This window comes from Eurytemora carolleeae, unplaced genomic scaffold (assembly GCF_000591075.1).
Source record: "Eurytemora carolleeae unplaced genomic scaffold, Eaff_2.0 scaffold2437, whole genome shotgun sequence".
NCBI lineage: Eukaryota > Metazoa > Arthropoda > Copepoda > Calanoida > Temoridae > Eurytemora > Eurytemora carolleeae.
In genome coordinates, this window is record NW_019398324.1 from 1 (window position 1) to 16,224 (window position 16,224).

At 32.0% G+C, this 16,224-nt stretch overlaps 2 protein-coding genes across 2 annotated transcripts; both read right to left on the reverse strand.

Moving 5' to 3' along the window:
• Nucleotides 1-1,956: 1,956 nt before the first annotated feature.
• On the reverse strand, nt 1,957-5,869 carry LOC111717228 (AN1-type zinc finger and UBX domain-containing protein DDB_G0268260-like). Its single transcript, XM_023492740.1, has 4 exons — nt 5,580-5,869; nt 3,901-4,001; nt 2,450-2,593; nt 1,957-2,291 (listed from the first exon to the last, which is right to left on the reverse strand). The coding sequence occupies exons 1-3, from the start codon at nt 5,646-5,648 to the stop codon at nt 2,455-2,457; spliced, it is 309 nt and encodes a 102-aa protein (XP_023348508.1). The 5' UTR covers nt 5,649-5,869; the 3' UTR covers nt 1,957-2,291; nt 2,450-2,454.
• A 5,656-nt stretch (nt 5,870-11,525) lies between these two features.
• LOC111717227 (nose resistant to fluoxetine protein 6) lies at nt 11,526-14,524 on the reverse strand. The gene is made up of 2 exons (XM_023492739.1): nt 14,422-14,524; nt 11,526-14,085 (listed from the first exon to the last, which is right to left on the reverse strand). The coding sequence occupies exons 1-2, from the start codon at nt 14,466-14,468 to the stop codon at nt 11,694-11,696; spliced, it is 2,439 nt and encodes an 812-aa protein (XP_023348507.1). The 5' UTR covers nt 14,469-14,524; the 3' UTR covers nt 11,526-11,693.
• Between the last annotated feature and the right edge of the window lie 1,700 nt (nt 14,525-16,224).

The following is a 16,224-nucleotide window of genomic DNA, read 5'->3' on the forward strand; positions in this document are numbered from 1 at the left end:
ATCTTTGTTACCAGGCGTTTTAAATCATTTATATCATTGAATTCAAATTATTTTTATCTAACAAAATTTAAAGGATGAAAAATCTAAGGTCTACGAAATTGTGTTGCAAAGATATAGGAATTTGAGAATCAGAGTCACGTTTGTGGCAAATACTCAATTACTTTGTAAAAAGATGCAGTCACTTATAATTCATAACATATTTTACATAATTTTTGTCAATAGTAAGGCTTTCCTCTATTTAAATTTGTTGGTTAAGTTATTAAAAAACACAATTCATTTCAATAGTAAAGATGAATAATGTATTGATAAACATTAAACAGAAGAAACATTTTCCGATAACAGACCATGCATTAGTATAATAGACAAGAATAAAATTACCCTTTTTACCTTTCTTATAGCAACTCATACACTGTCACTTTAATCTTTTTCATCGCTGTGTAAACTTATAACTAAATTATTTGAGAAGTAGAAGTTTTTACCTGTTGAGGAATACATACGCCTACACTGTGACTGCACTAAAGTTTAAACTAAAATGTATCTTAGTATACTTTAGAAAAAATTTTGTCTAATAAAAAGCTTGAAATGCAAAAGAAAAATAGCCGACACTCTCAATTGCAAATATTTAAGGAGAGAGTATACACCCCAGTCTACATACCCATAAACATAATAAATCTGTAACCGAACCTCGAGAAAATCAATGGGAATATTTTTACCTTTCTTGAGAGCAACCTATTTTCTTTTTTTTTCTCGCAACTAAGATTTGGAGAATTTTGTCTCCAGAATATCTCCAGCTTTATTGAAGATGAAATTCTCGAAATTAATTTCTCTAGGAATTTATCATAAAAAAGGGGAAACGAGAATACGAGAAATTGATCCCCAATAATTCTCTAAATTTGGGACTCAACATCGGAGAAATATCAGGGAAATTCTGGGGAATAGGTCCTCAGATGGTTTCATGGAAAAAAGTTCCCAACTATGTTTACTGGGTATTATTTTTTTCTTTCTTTATTTAAACTGTTTATTTTCATTTGCGGTTTTTCTGCGAAATTGAGTCGCGCATTTCTTGCTTATAGGAAGCAACGGAGAAACTATTGCATGGCAATGTTTCTTTCCAAATGTGAAAAATGAAAATTAAAGTTGCGGTGGATAATAATAAAAGAAATGTCGTCTTGTCTTTTTTTCAATTAGAATTGAACTACGTAGACTAAACTGAACTAATTCTATTTAAGTTTAACCAGCTCACAAGAGAAGTGGTTCAAATATGTTGAGTAGTTCAACCAGCTCACAAGAGAAGTGGTTCAATTATGTTGCGTAGTTCAACCAGCTCACAAGAGAAGTGGTTCAAATATGTTGCGTAGTTCAACCAGCTCACAAGAGAAGTGGTTCAAATATGCTGCGTAGTTCAACCAGCTCACAAGAGAAGTGGTTCAAATATGTTGCGTAGTTCAGCTGCGATTCTCACTATATCTGGTTTCAGAGCACATAAAAATAACGCACCTACAAATTACAAAAATCTTGCCGCTATATTCTATGGCTGAAAGAAAGAACTTAAGTTTCTCTGTTATTATTAATTATATCATGATATGAATCTTAATAATTTTGTTATCGATTGGGATCGAAATAAAAAATAAATAAAAATGTTAAGATTTCGATTTTTCGAAATTGTATATTGTTAAAATTTAATTATAAATAAATTGGGAAAACGCTCCAAAGACGATTGTTACAACACGCAGCCGTTTTTGGATCGTTATTTGCATATATCTTCCGGTCAGGGACCAGGGTCCAAATATATCTTCCTGTCAGAGACCAGGGTCCAAATATATCTTCTGTCAGGGACCAGGGTATTAATATATCTTCCTGTCAGGGACCAGGGTCCAAATATCAGGGACCAGGGTATAAATATATCTTCCTGTCAGGGACCAGGGTCCAAATATATCTCCTGTCATGGGACCAGGATCCAAATATATCTTCTGTCAGGAAACAGGGTCCAAATACATCTTCTGTCAGGGACCAGGGTCCAAATATATCTTCTGTCAGGGACCAGGGTCCAAATATATCTCCTGTCAGGGAACAGGGTCCAAATTTGATATAGTGTAAGAAAAGCAAATTTTAGAATAAACAATTTAAAAAAGATTTACACTGAATTTTTACCCTGAAATTAGGCAAATGTTTCTGCCCCTGCTCTGGACCAGATTTATACCTGTTTCTGCCCCTGCTCTGGACCAGATTTATACCTGTTTCTGCTCCTGCTCTGGACCAGATTTTTACCTGTTTCTGCCCCTGCTCTGGACCTGATTTATACCTGTTTCTGCTCCTGCTCTGGACCAGATTTATACCTGTTTCTGCCCCTGCTCTGGACCAGATTTATACCTGTTTCTGCCCCTGCTCTGGACCAGATTTATAGTTATCTAGTTCCATTACTGCCTTATAGAGAGANCCTGCTCTGGACCTGATTTATACCTGTTTCTGCTCCTGCTCTGGACCAGATTTATACCTGTTTCTGCCCCTGCTCTGGACCAGATTTATACCTGTTTCTGCTCTTGCTCTGGAGCAAATTTTGTTGGTGTATTCATCCAAGGGATTAAATTCTCTTCTAAATAACAAAAAGTAGGATATCAATTATAAATCTCATTATTTGCTGGGATAAGGCTTTAAAATGACAGCTAATACAGTGATAACCAGAAACTGTAGAATAATGAAACGACATTAAATCAATACTAAAGTGTATTTAATGTAACAAAGCAAATAGCTAAACTAGAAAACAATGGAATAGGAAAACGACATTTTAGCAATACTTTAATGTATTTGACATTGTCACAAAGCAAAAAGCTTAACTTAATTGGAGTGTTTGATTTTTAAAATCGTCTTCCTATTTCAGAGTTTTCTGGTTATCACTGTACCTACTTCCTGCTGGAAGATGTCCCTGAGGTTTAGACAGAAAACTTTTATCAAAATAATCTAAAAAATGGGTTTCATGCATGCTTCACGGCCCAAGGGTTGTGAAAATAATTTCCGCTAAATTACAAATAAAAGTTTTCAATTTTAAATATTTATGATTGGTTAATCTGATATCATGCATGTTGTACACTGAACAGTGAATAGTCCATAGAAATCTATATGTTTATACCATAAACCCCGGATTTTCTGGCAAAAACGAGAATTCTACAGAAATTCTTTCTGCACTGAATACAAATCTGATGCACGGTAGTGATTTTGCTACTGAAAAAGAGAATCGGTTTCATTCGCAATATCATTATACGAGAGGTAATGATATTGCAGCGAATGCAATATCACATTACGAGAGGTAGGGATATTGCAGCGAATGCAATATCACTATACGAGAGGTAGTGATATTGCAGCGAATGCAATATCACATTACGAGAGGTAATGATATTGCAGCGAATGCAATATCACTACCTCTCGTAATTTGATATTGCAGCGAATGCAATATCACTACCTCTCGTAATTTGATATTGCAGCGAATGCAATATCACTATACGAGAGGTAGTGATATTGCAGTAAATGCAACAGATTCTCAATATCAATAGTATAGCTATATCACTATATGTGCAGTGATCAAAAAATGTTATATCATTCTGGACCTCAGGAACATTTTTAAGCGATAACTTGGAGTCCTCTTTTATGTAAATAGTGGGCGGCGTTTATTTTAACACAATAAAGACGACTTTTTACGCAAAATTTGATTGTTAACGAGATTTTTTCAAATTACAATTTTACAAGTAAACTAATAGAAACTGTTTTTTGATTCTTTGATTTCTTTGTTTTCATGATTATGTGTATCCATGTTGTTTAAAAGCTTGTTGGAAATCAACATTGAAATATTGATAAATAGGAGAATACTGTAGATACATTTTATGTTTATGACTTTTTTTGCTTTACCTTTTTCTCTTTTTCCCAGGAGGCATGACGTTTACAACGTTGGCGTTATTGTTGTTAGAGTTAGCGTTCGCGTTGTTGTTACTTGCCGTGTTTACATTCGCCTTGATAATTATTGGTGATAAATTACTTGATAATTATCGGTGATTAAAACTGAAATACTTAATAAATGTCGGTGATTAAAACCGGATTACTTAATAGTTATCGGTAATTAAAACTGGATTGCTTGATAGTTATCGGTGATTAAAACTGGATTACTTGATAGTTTTCTGGGATTAAAATGGATTACTTGATTATTATTAAAATGAATAACTTGATAAATGTCGGGGATAAAAATGGAATACTTAATAATTATCGGTGATTAAAATGGATAACTTGATAATTATCGGTGATTAAAAATGAATTACTTAATAATTATTGGAAATTAAAGCTGAGATGGAATTTAAAGAATTTGAGCCACCGTTTAAATCCACAAAAACCCGGTTTAAATTAAGCGCCGGCTTAAATCATTTAATACAATTTAAAACATTTGAAACAATTTTAAGTGGGACCAACCATATTTAAACCGTGGCTTAAATTTAAACCGCCGCTCAAATTCTTTAAATTCGGCCACTGGACTACTTAGAAATTATCGGTGATTAAAACTGGATTACTTGATAGTTATCGGTGATTTAAACTGGATTACTTGCATGTTTTCGGTGATTAAATGGATTGCTTGATAATTATTGGTGTTTAAAATGGATTATTTGATAAATGTTAGTGAATAAAATGGATTGCTTGATATTTTTAAAATGGATTACTTGATAAATGTTGATTTTGAAAAATAATTACCATACAATTATCTTTGATTAAAATGGATTCTTTTATAATTATTAAAATGAATTACTTAATACATGTCGGTGATGATAATGAATTACTTGATAATTGTTAGTGATTAAAACTAGATTACTTAATAATTATCGGTAATTAAAATTAGATTTTATGTTAATGTCGGTGATTCAAACTTGCATTTATAAAATGGCATCTCCGATTCACAACTATACCCTCTTTAAACTTTTATCTGAGCAACAAATTAAAAAAACAGAAAAAAAACAGAAAGACGAAGCAGAATTGAAAACATTCCGTTTTATAGATAAAAAACGACAAAGGTTTAAATGTTACTATTGTGATTTAAACATACAGTGCTAATCAGAAAGACCCGGAATTAATTTTTAATTAATCAATCAAACGACTTTACAATCTAATGCAACAAATATGATTGATGAAACGATAATTACTAAATAGCATTAGTCCGATCATTTCCAAAATGTGGTCTGCCTTTTTTGAGCATTTAAAATTGCCAGAGATATATGAAAAATCGCCTAATTAACTCTCAACTAATTCCGGGTTTTCTGCTAAATGGAAGGTCAATTGAAATAAGTGAAAAATAGTAACTTATGGTAATTCATGATATAAAATTTAAACTTAATTTTAATTAAGACGTCGGTAATTTAAACTATATTAATATATTTTGTAATAAAGTTCGGTGATTTCAAGTAAATTTTTCACAATTGTCGGTGACTTTTAAAAGGCTTTGTGATTGACTTTAGTTTTACTTTTGAACTTTTCAAATCTTTATAAATTTTTGCTTTTGCATTTAGTTAAATTTTTTATTGTTACACTAACTAATGTACTCTACTTACCCCATTAACGTTGTTATTGTTGTTGTTGACATTGTTGTTGACATTTACCACCAGGGTCAGGATTGCCATGATGAAACTGCAGGGATTAATTAAAAGTAATAAATCAGTTAAATACAGGGTTACCCACAAAGCGTGAGACTTCAGAGACGACTGTAGGGAATTTATACTGTCAATTACATCCCTGGTGCCCCGCAACTGAAAACTTGCTTCACTCTTTGTCAAATCATTAAATAAGTCATTTAACGACTATTTTCAAAGCAGATGACTTCATTCATCCTGGAAATCATCACGTTTAATTAGTTTTAGGTCGTCTTTGCAGTCTCATTCTTTGTTGGTAACCCTGTACTAGCGCTACTAGTGATGAAACGTGTATTGAAATCTATTAAACCCTTGTGTACTCTATTCTGTATAATAAAGCTTTTCGCTCATATTAATATTTATATCTTAGCTATAGCTGCCCAAACGGCTGAACCAAATTTACTGAATTTTGTTTAGAGAAACCCTGGGACACTTCAATTGATAACTTTGTAATTAATAATTCTGCAGTAAATTGTATTATAATATTTAATAATAGCAGTAAATAATACTTATTTGGGAATGGAGTCTAGAAAATGTGTATTAACTATTGGACCACACCATAGATTAATAACAATAACAGATGGACGACTTGATGTAGTCTTTTCAAGATTTGGGGGTTTTTCGTTCACTAAGGCAATGGCCAAAAGGAGTTAAATGCATGCTCTAGAGAAAGAGCCAGTTCTACGCCGCATATGAGCAACTCCTTTGGGCTTCTGCCCCAGGGTTATTGTGAACAAAAAAAAACCCAAATCTTGAAAAACGACATCTACCGTTCCATCTGTAATGTTATTAATTTATAGAGTACACCCACCTTAAAGTCTCATCAAGTATTTGTCCTTATGGTTTGCCCTTACCAACTCAGAATTCTTTGTCTAGATATGGAAAAAAAATGTTCAACCACAGACTGGAGTATTTAGCAACATCATACTCCAATTTCTTTAACAAAAATCAAATTAAATTCAGAAATAAATGGTGACTGAAAAATTAATCAATTCCTAATGTAGTTAAATGCGTTGGATCCCCCGAGTATTCCCTGCATATTCGAGCAGGTTCTTTAAACCAGATCAATCATGTAATCGGTTAATAAATCATTTAATTGAGTTTTCAATTATTTAATCGAGTAATCAATTATATAATCGAGTAATTAATCATTTAATCGAGTAATTAATAATTTAATCGAGTAATCAATCATTTAATCGAGTACTCAATCATTTAATCGAGTAATTAATCATTTAATCCTGTAATTAATCATATAATTGGGTAATCAATAATTTAATCGAGTAATCAAACATTAAATTGAGTAATCAATCATTAAATTGAGTAATCAATCATTTAATCGAGTAATGAATCATTTAATCGAGTAATCAATCATTAAATTGAGTAATCAATCATTTAATCGAGTAATAAATCATTTAATCGAGTAATAAATCATGTTATCGATAAATAAATCATTTAATCAAGTAGTAAATCATTTAATCGAGTAATTGATCATTTAATCGAGTAATTAATAGTAATCAATCATTAAATTGAGTAATCAATCATTTAATCGAGTAATAAATCATTTAATTGAGTAATAAATCATTTAATTGAGTAATAAATCATTTAATCGAGTAATAAATCATTTAATTGAGTAATTAATCATTTAATCCAGTAATAAATCATTTAATCGAGTAATAAATTATCTAATCGAGTAATCAATCATATAATCGAGTAATTAATCATTTAGTCGAGTAATAAATCATTTAATCGAGTAATCAATCATTTAATTGAGTAATTAATCATTCGATCAAGTAATCGAGTAATCGATCAAGCATTTTTTTAGAGATTAAAAGTTTTAAATTCGATAGCTTTTATCTATACATTAAAACGCTTGATCTTTATAACGAATGTGGGAACTCCTCAGTTTATGGCTATCTTTCCTGGGCTCCGACCACAGGATTAACTTAAAGGGAGTGACCGGCTATGTAAGGTAGTTGAACTGAGGACGCAGTGTTGTGGAAAACTTCTTTAGGATTCATTTGAGACATATTTCACTTTTTAAAAGTCTGTAAATCCTGAGATTGAGCGCAAATTCGACGTTCAAAACTCCTGATTTGGGGGTGGATACGCTTTCAGAATTAGTTTTTTTTTAATTATTAATTAAGGACGACATAAAATGTAAAAATATTCTACAATAAACTACAGACGTCATGTATAGGAACATTTTGAGAAAATAAAAATTAATCTTATCATCGAAAATAAGTAATCTTGTTCAATTATTAGTTTCTATTATCTCATTATTCTAGTTTCTTGTTATTCACAAAGATGTTCGCAGATTTTCTATAATTATTATTGAAAAGACGACATTAAAAGGATTTGAAGAAATCTGCGAATAAATTCAAAGAAAATTATAAATTCAATATAATAATGAAAACGAAATAATCGATTTTAGCATAGATTTATTGACAAATTTCTTTTGTGAAATATGTTCCTAACCCTCTAATTAGATTACTCTACAGGGTGTCCCAAAAAACATGGGAATTCAGTGACGAATTCGATATCGTCTTTTTAGATAATTCTTTGATTTAGTAAAGTGATACCTACTCCCTTTCAGCCCTCAGAGAGGGGGGGATGGCGACCCGCACTCGTTTAACATCCGACCCGCAGATGACTTCACATGCGGCATGCGCTTACACCTTTACCATCCGACCCTCAGCCGTTGGTCTTCCGTCAAAATGTCATATTTTGTGAAAGCATTTATTATTATTTATTATTATAAGTTGTATTTGCTCAAACCATTTTAAAGAAGGAGATATTAGTCAGGAGATAAACTAAGTTTGAAGAAAAATGCAACACCATTATCTTAACTTAAGGTGATATAAAAATGAATTTACTGTATTGTTTAATTTATAATGTTTTAGCATTTAACATAATTGAAAGAAGGTCGCAATTAAAGATCGTTTTTTTTCAGTTCATTTGTTAACTACCCATCCAGTTTTTTTTCAGTACTTCAGTAAAAGTTTGAATTTGTTTGTTCACAGAATAACAGGCGCGCAACTAGGGGTGGCAATGGGGGGGGGGCAAGCACCCTCCCCCCTTAAGAAGAGTTGAAGAGAAGAAAGAATAAAAATGTTTCAAATAAGAATGTTATTCAAGTTTAAGCTAATTTATTAAGCTATTTAAGTTTTAGCTAAAAAGTTGAAAACCTACAAAAGTTGACAAATGACAAATTGAAAGTTGACAAATGTTTGCAGTCAACATAAAGAATAATAAATGAAAAATAATAAATAAATAAAGAAAATCTAAAAATTTGTCAATTTCATAACACCCCCCAAGAAATACGATCACTCTATATACAAGTGATACAGTGTTAGATACGTAAACAAAAATAATGGATTAGGACAGGGATTTAGGAACAATAAAAAGATTGTTCAGGAATTAAGAACAAAAATATTGGATTAGTACAGGGATTTAAGGTGGGTCGGACACAGTATTAGGAACAGGAACAATAATAGGAACATTAGCAATTTAAGAACAAAAAGAAATTACTAGTTGTACTTAAATGTATGAAAATTAGGAACAATATTACAATTTTGATAAATGAGTATTGATTAAGGAACATTACTAGATATGAACAATATAATAACTTAAGTCTAGTTTCTTACAACTTTCTAATTCTAAATTTATCGTTAACAATAACATTTACTTGTTGTCGTTGATTTTTAAATTAAACTGAAGAAAAGAAAGTCAAGATTTCCATTAAATAAAAAACAAATAGCTTGAAATTGAAAAACACATACAATTTATTAAATTGGGAACATTTTTTGCCTCTGGGAACATCTGTCAGGGGGGGCGAATTCCCCCCGCCCCCCTGTATCCGCCACTGGATTTACCTCTTCGTTTTATTACTTTATAATTATATTTTTCAAAACTATATATATATATAATTTACATAATAATATTAATTAAAGTCATCTGAAATTACGATTACGGTCCTTTTAAATAATTGTATGTTAATAACTTATTGATTATTAATTTATTTTCACAATTACTTTTTCTTTGTAAATGTAACTTTGTAGCGGTAAAACTTTACACGGAAGATTCTGATGAGACTAGATGTGAACAAAACATCATCAATTTTGCAGTATAAATACCTGCTGTAACTTATCAGTATTCCCTTGTTAATATCATGAACTGGAAATATATGTAAACCTTCAAACTGAGTTTATCACATTTAAATAAACATAGATAGGTAATGTACGCAAAATCACCAAGAATTGTACAGTCCGCGAACTCATACTTCTAGGGGTCAAAGTGTACTTCAATGATAAGCGGGGTGATTTGGTGTTTTGATGGATTTCATAATCCATTAAAATAACTCCCGGAATGGAACTAATTGAACAACAATATTTCACTGAGCAATATATCATATTGACGAGAACTGAAGAAGGACATGAGAAGGACTAAACTAACTTAAATTTCTCTCTACAGAACTCATGTACTCCACAAGTACTCAATGACATAAGAACAGCCAATGTTCACAACCGACCTAGTCAATCTATATAATAGGAATATCTTCAAAACATCTCTGTAGTCTGTTCATTTATATCTTTCAAGATGAAAAATGTCGTCTTATGCGCAATCTGTCTTTATCTATGCAGCCATCTAATACAAGTTTTTGGTCTCAACTTTCAAAAAGTCTTTTCTTTTTACGTACTTTAGAGAAGACTGTACGGAATTTATAAAGTATCTGATTCCTTTCAACATCAAACTTTTGTCATTATTGCCAAATCATAAGATAAACCAGAAAATGGAAATATGTAAGCTGCAGAAGACTTAATTTAACATTGAAATTGCATCATATTAAAAGAGTTTCAAGTCATTTTTACAGTCTCTCCATCCTTTGATGGTAACCCTGTAGCACCTCTACCCCTTTGGTAAAAGTAAATTCAACCTATATGAAACATAAAGTCTGAACGCATCAACCTTGTTGCAATGGGCTGTCCACTCCAGAGCTAGGAATAGTACAAAGTGGGACCAGATAGGTTGACCCGGCTCGGAAATTCAAATGTACTACGGCTGCCCATGTGAATAGGCATTCAAATTAGCAATATCAGCTGTTGGGTTTTTAAAGATCAAAGGTGCTCCTTGGTTTTTTAAAATTTCCCATTGACAAAATTTTTCATAATTTTTAAAAATTTCTTTTGTTAATGTAACTTACCCAGCCCTTATTTTTAACAATTTTCTAGAGCAAGGATATATATTGTTGTAATTTAAACATTCTTTTTCAATTTAATACTAAACTGAAAAAACACCATGCTTTTTCTTTGTTGCTGTCACTAAACTAAAAAACACCATACTTTTTCTTTGTCGGTCACTAAATTAAAAAACACCATGCTTTTTCTTTGTCGCTGTCACTAAACTAAAAAACACCATACTTTTTCTTTGTCGCTGTCACTAACTAAAGTGCCCAGCGTTGCCTGTCGCTTTTTAAAAACTCTTCAATAATGTAACTTCCAAATTTTGAAAAAAAAATTAGTTAAAAAAATTTGACTTTGAAAAGAAAAAAATATTATCTTAATAGCCTTGTTTCCCCATGGTTACCCATGGTTATCCTGAAAAAAAACCTATCATATATATGAGCAAAGAGCTTTATTATATAGATATTTTTGGGATTTTCTGTGTTTAATGTATGCTGTCCAAAAAATATAAAATACATTGACACATTTGTGGCATGGGACCTTTATTTCTTTCCTACAACAGATATTTCATGTATCATGGTATTTATTAGTCCAAAACTCATTTTCTTATTGAAATTTCATTGTTTCATCAGATACTTTCTGGATCTATCCATAAATTAAAAACTTTATCAAAACAACCAGGTTGTCAAATTTATCATGATTTTTTTATGATTAAAAATGCATATATTAATCTGAAACAAAGTAATGATTACATAACAATTCTTTTTCTTACACTTCATTGTCCCCTTTGATATCAGTTTTGATATGTTCTTCATGCTCTTTCTTCTCTTGATACTTTAATCCCTCTCCATTTCTGCTAGCCTGGTGTTTTTTTCTTTGGGAATCCTGGTTTCTTATGTTGAGATTGATTCTGAAGAATAGGTTGAAGAAGTGTTGTAATGATTAGTTTTTCTACCCGAACACTTGGAGACTCAAATACAAGAGCAAGTCCAAATGCTACAGCTAATGTAATCATCATTGAACCAAGGAAAAACCAAACACTTGTCCACATGCTGAAATCATAAGGAAAAGACTTTATAACAGAGTTGTCAAACATCTGAATTAAATTCATATGGATCAGGTATGCACAAAATGTGAGTCTTGCCAATGGTGCAAAAAAGGACCAGGAGAGGAAATCATTCACAATTCCTCCGTATCCTTTCACACAGCTAAATATAACCCAAGCCACAGAACAGTTCCATGCTATTCGCTGAAATGTATTGTACATCGTGGCACTGAAGAGTGATATTTCTGAAGTAACCCGTGCGTCATATAATCCATATACAACTGCAAAAGCCGATAGGAAGGCTACTTGCCACATTATTATGTTGACAACTTCATTTATTTTCACTGCTTTTCCCCGCGTATGATGAAGAATATACCCTAGGAGGATTCCGACTAGATATGCCTGGTAACGAGCCCAAGGTACAAAGTAGAATTCTACTTTATATGTGTAATCTGTCTCTAATGTTGGGAACTGTAAACCCTCAACTGGTGGAAGTCGAGTTGAATATGCTATGTAGAAAACTCCTGCAGTAAAGCATGTCATGGAAAAAAACCACCAAGATAATCCAAGAACATGTTTTTTAGTTCTCCAGAAGAAAATAAACATTGGATAAACAATAATTGGAGACAACCAATGAAATATCATATCATCTACCAAGTACCATGTAACTCCCATACAAGCACTATTCATTGTTGAGTTCAACAATGTTTGCACATACAGCAAGTTTGCCCAACCCATACTGCTACATTGATCAGATTCATAGGCAATAGCAACCCAGCCAGGGCCAGAGTAAAGATATGGTAGGACAGCAATAACAACACCCATGATCAGCACATACGGCATAGTTATTCGTAGATATCGATGAACATAGTACATAATGAATGTTATAGTATGTTTGGAAAGATCAGAGCCTGCCTTCTCAAGCTCTTTTAAAAGAATATAAGTTGTGAGTGTGGCAGACATTAGAAAAAAGGTGTCCACTGAGGGTAAAGCATTGACAATAGCTTCAAAAGCAAACCCTCCTCCACCTGTAAATAGTTCCAAGGCTGCTCCAATATTTCTTGCATTGAACGCACTTAAAAAACTGTGTCCGAGCACAACCCAAGTCATGCTTATAAATCGAATACCATTCAAGCAATCCAAATGATCTGTCCCAACAGATTTAGTAGACATAAGATGCTTTCCATTAGTATAGGCTGAAAAACATAACACAAATTTCTCAGAGAAGTTCTTTGTTTTCTTTTGAGTTGCTGATTTGACCAGAAAAATGTCATAAGCAGTTCCACTTAAAATGAGAACTGCAATAACAATGTAGATAACATAGAAGAAAATATTTAGACCAGGTAATTTTTCAGGCATTTTACTTCTGTCGTCGTTTGTATAACAAAAATAATCATCTGCCATAATGCTAAGATTTGCATTCAAAGAAACAGGAAATGGGTTTCCATTTATAGTAATTATAACATCTTCATAAGCTAGCTCAGTCAGAACTTGGTAGTTTTCATTGATATCTGAGGTGGTACAGCTTTGTGGAAAACACATACCTATACTTGGGCTTGATAGTGTAGCATACAGTGACATGAAGAATAAAAGTATCTTATCTATTAATTTATCTATTTCTTCTTCTGTGATCTTAGAATTGGATAAACTTTTTTTATACTTGCTTATACTCTCTGGATCCAATACATCTACCAGTGGAAATACATTATTATGGTTTAACAATCTTTTAATGCTTGTGTATTCATCTAGAAGTCTGGCAATATTTTTCAATGATGGAGTCTGATATGCAGGAGTTTGTTTAAAAGGAAATGCACTCATGCTTGATGGGGTTCTCAAAGATACAGCGCAGTATTTTGTTTCAATTTCTTTGACGCCCAGACATCCTTCAAAATGTCCCGGATGGTTTGAGAATCCAATAGGGAGTTTGAGAGTAATAGTACTAAGTGCTACCGGCAGAAAGCATTCATCAGTATCAGCGCACAAATCAATAGGAATTTCTATATAATCAGATAGAAAACCCTCCATCGGCAGTCGTCCATTAGAATCAAACATTGTGATTGCTTCAGTCAAGCTTCCGTATTGGAGAGTAGCGATAAGATCATCTCTATACTGTTCACTGGCATTCCTGCACTCCTCTGATATATCTCCGAGAAGAGGAGTAATCCAAGCAAACTGGGCCGGATCTATTAGATCCTGTGCAGAACTAAAACAATCATACAGTAAAACGTGAGAACATTTTATTGTGATACATTTAGGCAGTGCTCCGTTAAAAAACAAAACAAAAAAACACTCATAGCAAGTTAGATTTTTTTATTTTTCTTCGTTAACTGTTAGTTGAAATAACCATAAGAGACCAGCCAAATATGTCAATAAGATGTGCTTAGATGTGTATTTGTAAACTAAGATTCCTCTTTCTGTTCTTTATCAAACTTTCTATTCATTTTCTAAAACTTTCATTCATAAACAGTTTTACTATGATCAACCCTATAAAAAGGACATTTGAAAAAAAATCATTGTCAAAAAGTTATTTTGTATAAACCTGATAGATAGCAAATTGCCTAGTAAAAATATCCAAAATCTCCCCATGTAGCTTCTTGTTTGTTTATAACTAGATAACTAAAAGATGTCTTCATGAGTAGGATAAAAACTTATCTTTATCGGTTTATGTTTAAGAGACATTGAGATAAAGATAAAGGTTAGGCTTTAATAATTTTTAATATGAGAGTACATACTACATACCCTATAGGATAAAGTATATGATATAAATTTTGTACATTAGTTTAAAAAGTAAACTTTTACAGAATACAGTTTTGAAATGTTACATGAAGGTTTTTTGCATAGTGCCTATAAATAGCTTAAAACCCCTAAAAAATTGTCCGTCACTGGTTCTGGGGGGTGGTTTTCTCTTCACCCATTCTCAAAGCTAGTTATAACATTTTATCATTTATCATTTTTCGTATTTATATTTTACATATTAATAAGAATTGTTTGTGCCAGGTTTTGTAATTATTTCCATAAAGTTTTTGTATCTGTAAGAACAGTCTTTGAAACAGTGTTTTATATAAACAACATTTTATGTAATTTATCTTCTTTTTTAATTTATTCAATCTCATAATTGGTGACGAAATTCTAAACTGTGTTTACCTTTTTCTATGAGACAGTGATCACTGATAACTGATCATTAGAAGTACGATATCCTGGTTTTCAAGTACCCCAGCAGGGATAGGGTTAATGATTATTACAAAGGATTAAAGGGAGTGACCGGCTATGTAAGGTAGATGAACTAAGTATGCAGTGTTGTGGAAAACTTCTTTCGGATTCTTTTGAGACATATTTCACTTTTTAAAGATCTGTAAATCCTGAGTTTGAGCGCAAATTTAACGTTCAAAAGAAGTTTTCCACAACACTGCATACTTATAGTTCATCTAACTTACATAGCCGGTCACTTCCTTTAAAGGTTTATCCCATCTTAAACAGGCCCCCCCCCCGCCACCGTTTTACTCATACATATAAACAGTTTGTTTTTAATCTTCATAACTGCAGAAACAATCTCAGATATATTTATTGTCTTAAAACATTGTTTAAAAAGTGAATATTTTCAAATTATCTTCTTCCATGATCATGATCTGTGCTCTTATCTCTGTTGTCCACTTGACGGTCATTTTTTTTGAAAATAATCTGTTTTGTTTATTAAATTCCTTGTGGTTTTTAATATAGATTTTTTTAAAATATTTTGATGGTTATTATATCGTTAGAATTGACGAGGGTCAACCAAGACCTGATTATATTTTTAATATTATGTGGAACTAACATCTACTTTATTTACTCTACAGAGGTTTAGTCCATCAACATCACCGAATTTAAAGTCATTAGAAACTCGGGGAATTTTTATTTTTCCTCTGAAAAAAACGCTTTTACGGCTAAATTCCTAGCCGATTTTTTAGCTCTGATACAGTAAAACTTTCAATCCAGAAAAACGAAAATATCTTCCACATTATTGATAAAATAAAGGTGTTAAAGGGTGTACATTCTAAATGTTTGATTAATAATTGACTGAATTTTCAAAAAGACCAAACTTTTTTTTCACTTTTAATTATAGCCAGAAGAAGAAAGTACAAGTAAGCAAATTTATCTGGTTACTGAATAAAATGAGTTCACGTTTACGTACATTTAGGATACAATTTTTTTTATAATTTTCATAACCTTATATTGGAATTTTTCCAAAGTGAAAATTTCCGTTTTTTAGGTCAGATTGTTGGATCTGCTAGCAACACTACTCCCACCTTACTCTACACTCAGAGTTCATACAGCAACCACCAGAATACAAGGAACCAGTAAAATT

Bases quoted from the DNA above. Each gene is read 5' to 3' on its own strand.
- LOC111717228 (XM_023492740.1), bottom strand. From the start codon at position 5,648: ATGGCAATCCTGACCCTGGTGGTAAATGTCAACAACAATGTCAACAAC. The intron at 4,002-5,579 runs GTAAGTAGAGTA...ATAATTATCAAG, and splicing joins ACAATAACAACGTTAATGGG to GCGAATGTAAACACGGCAAG. The intron at 2,594-3,900 runs GTAAAGCAAAAA...TTTGTTATTTAG, and splicing joins CCTGGGAAAAAGAGAAAAAG to AAGAGAATTTAATCCCTTGG.
- LOC111717227 (XM_023492739.1), bottom strand. From the start codon at position 14,468: ATGGGGAGATTTTGGATATTTTTACTAGGCAATTTGCTATCTATCAG. The intron at 14,086-14,421 runs GTTTATACAAAA...TGATTGTTTTAG, and splicing joins GGCAATTTGCTATCTATCAG to TTCTGCACAGGATCTAATAG.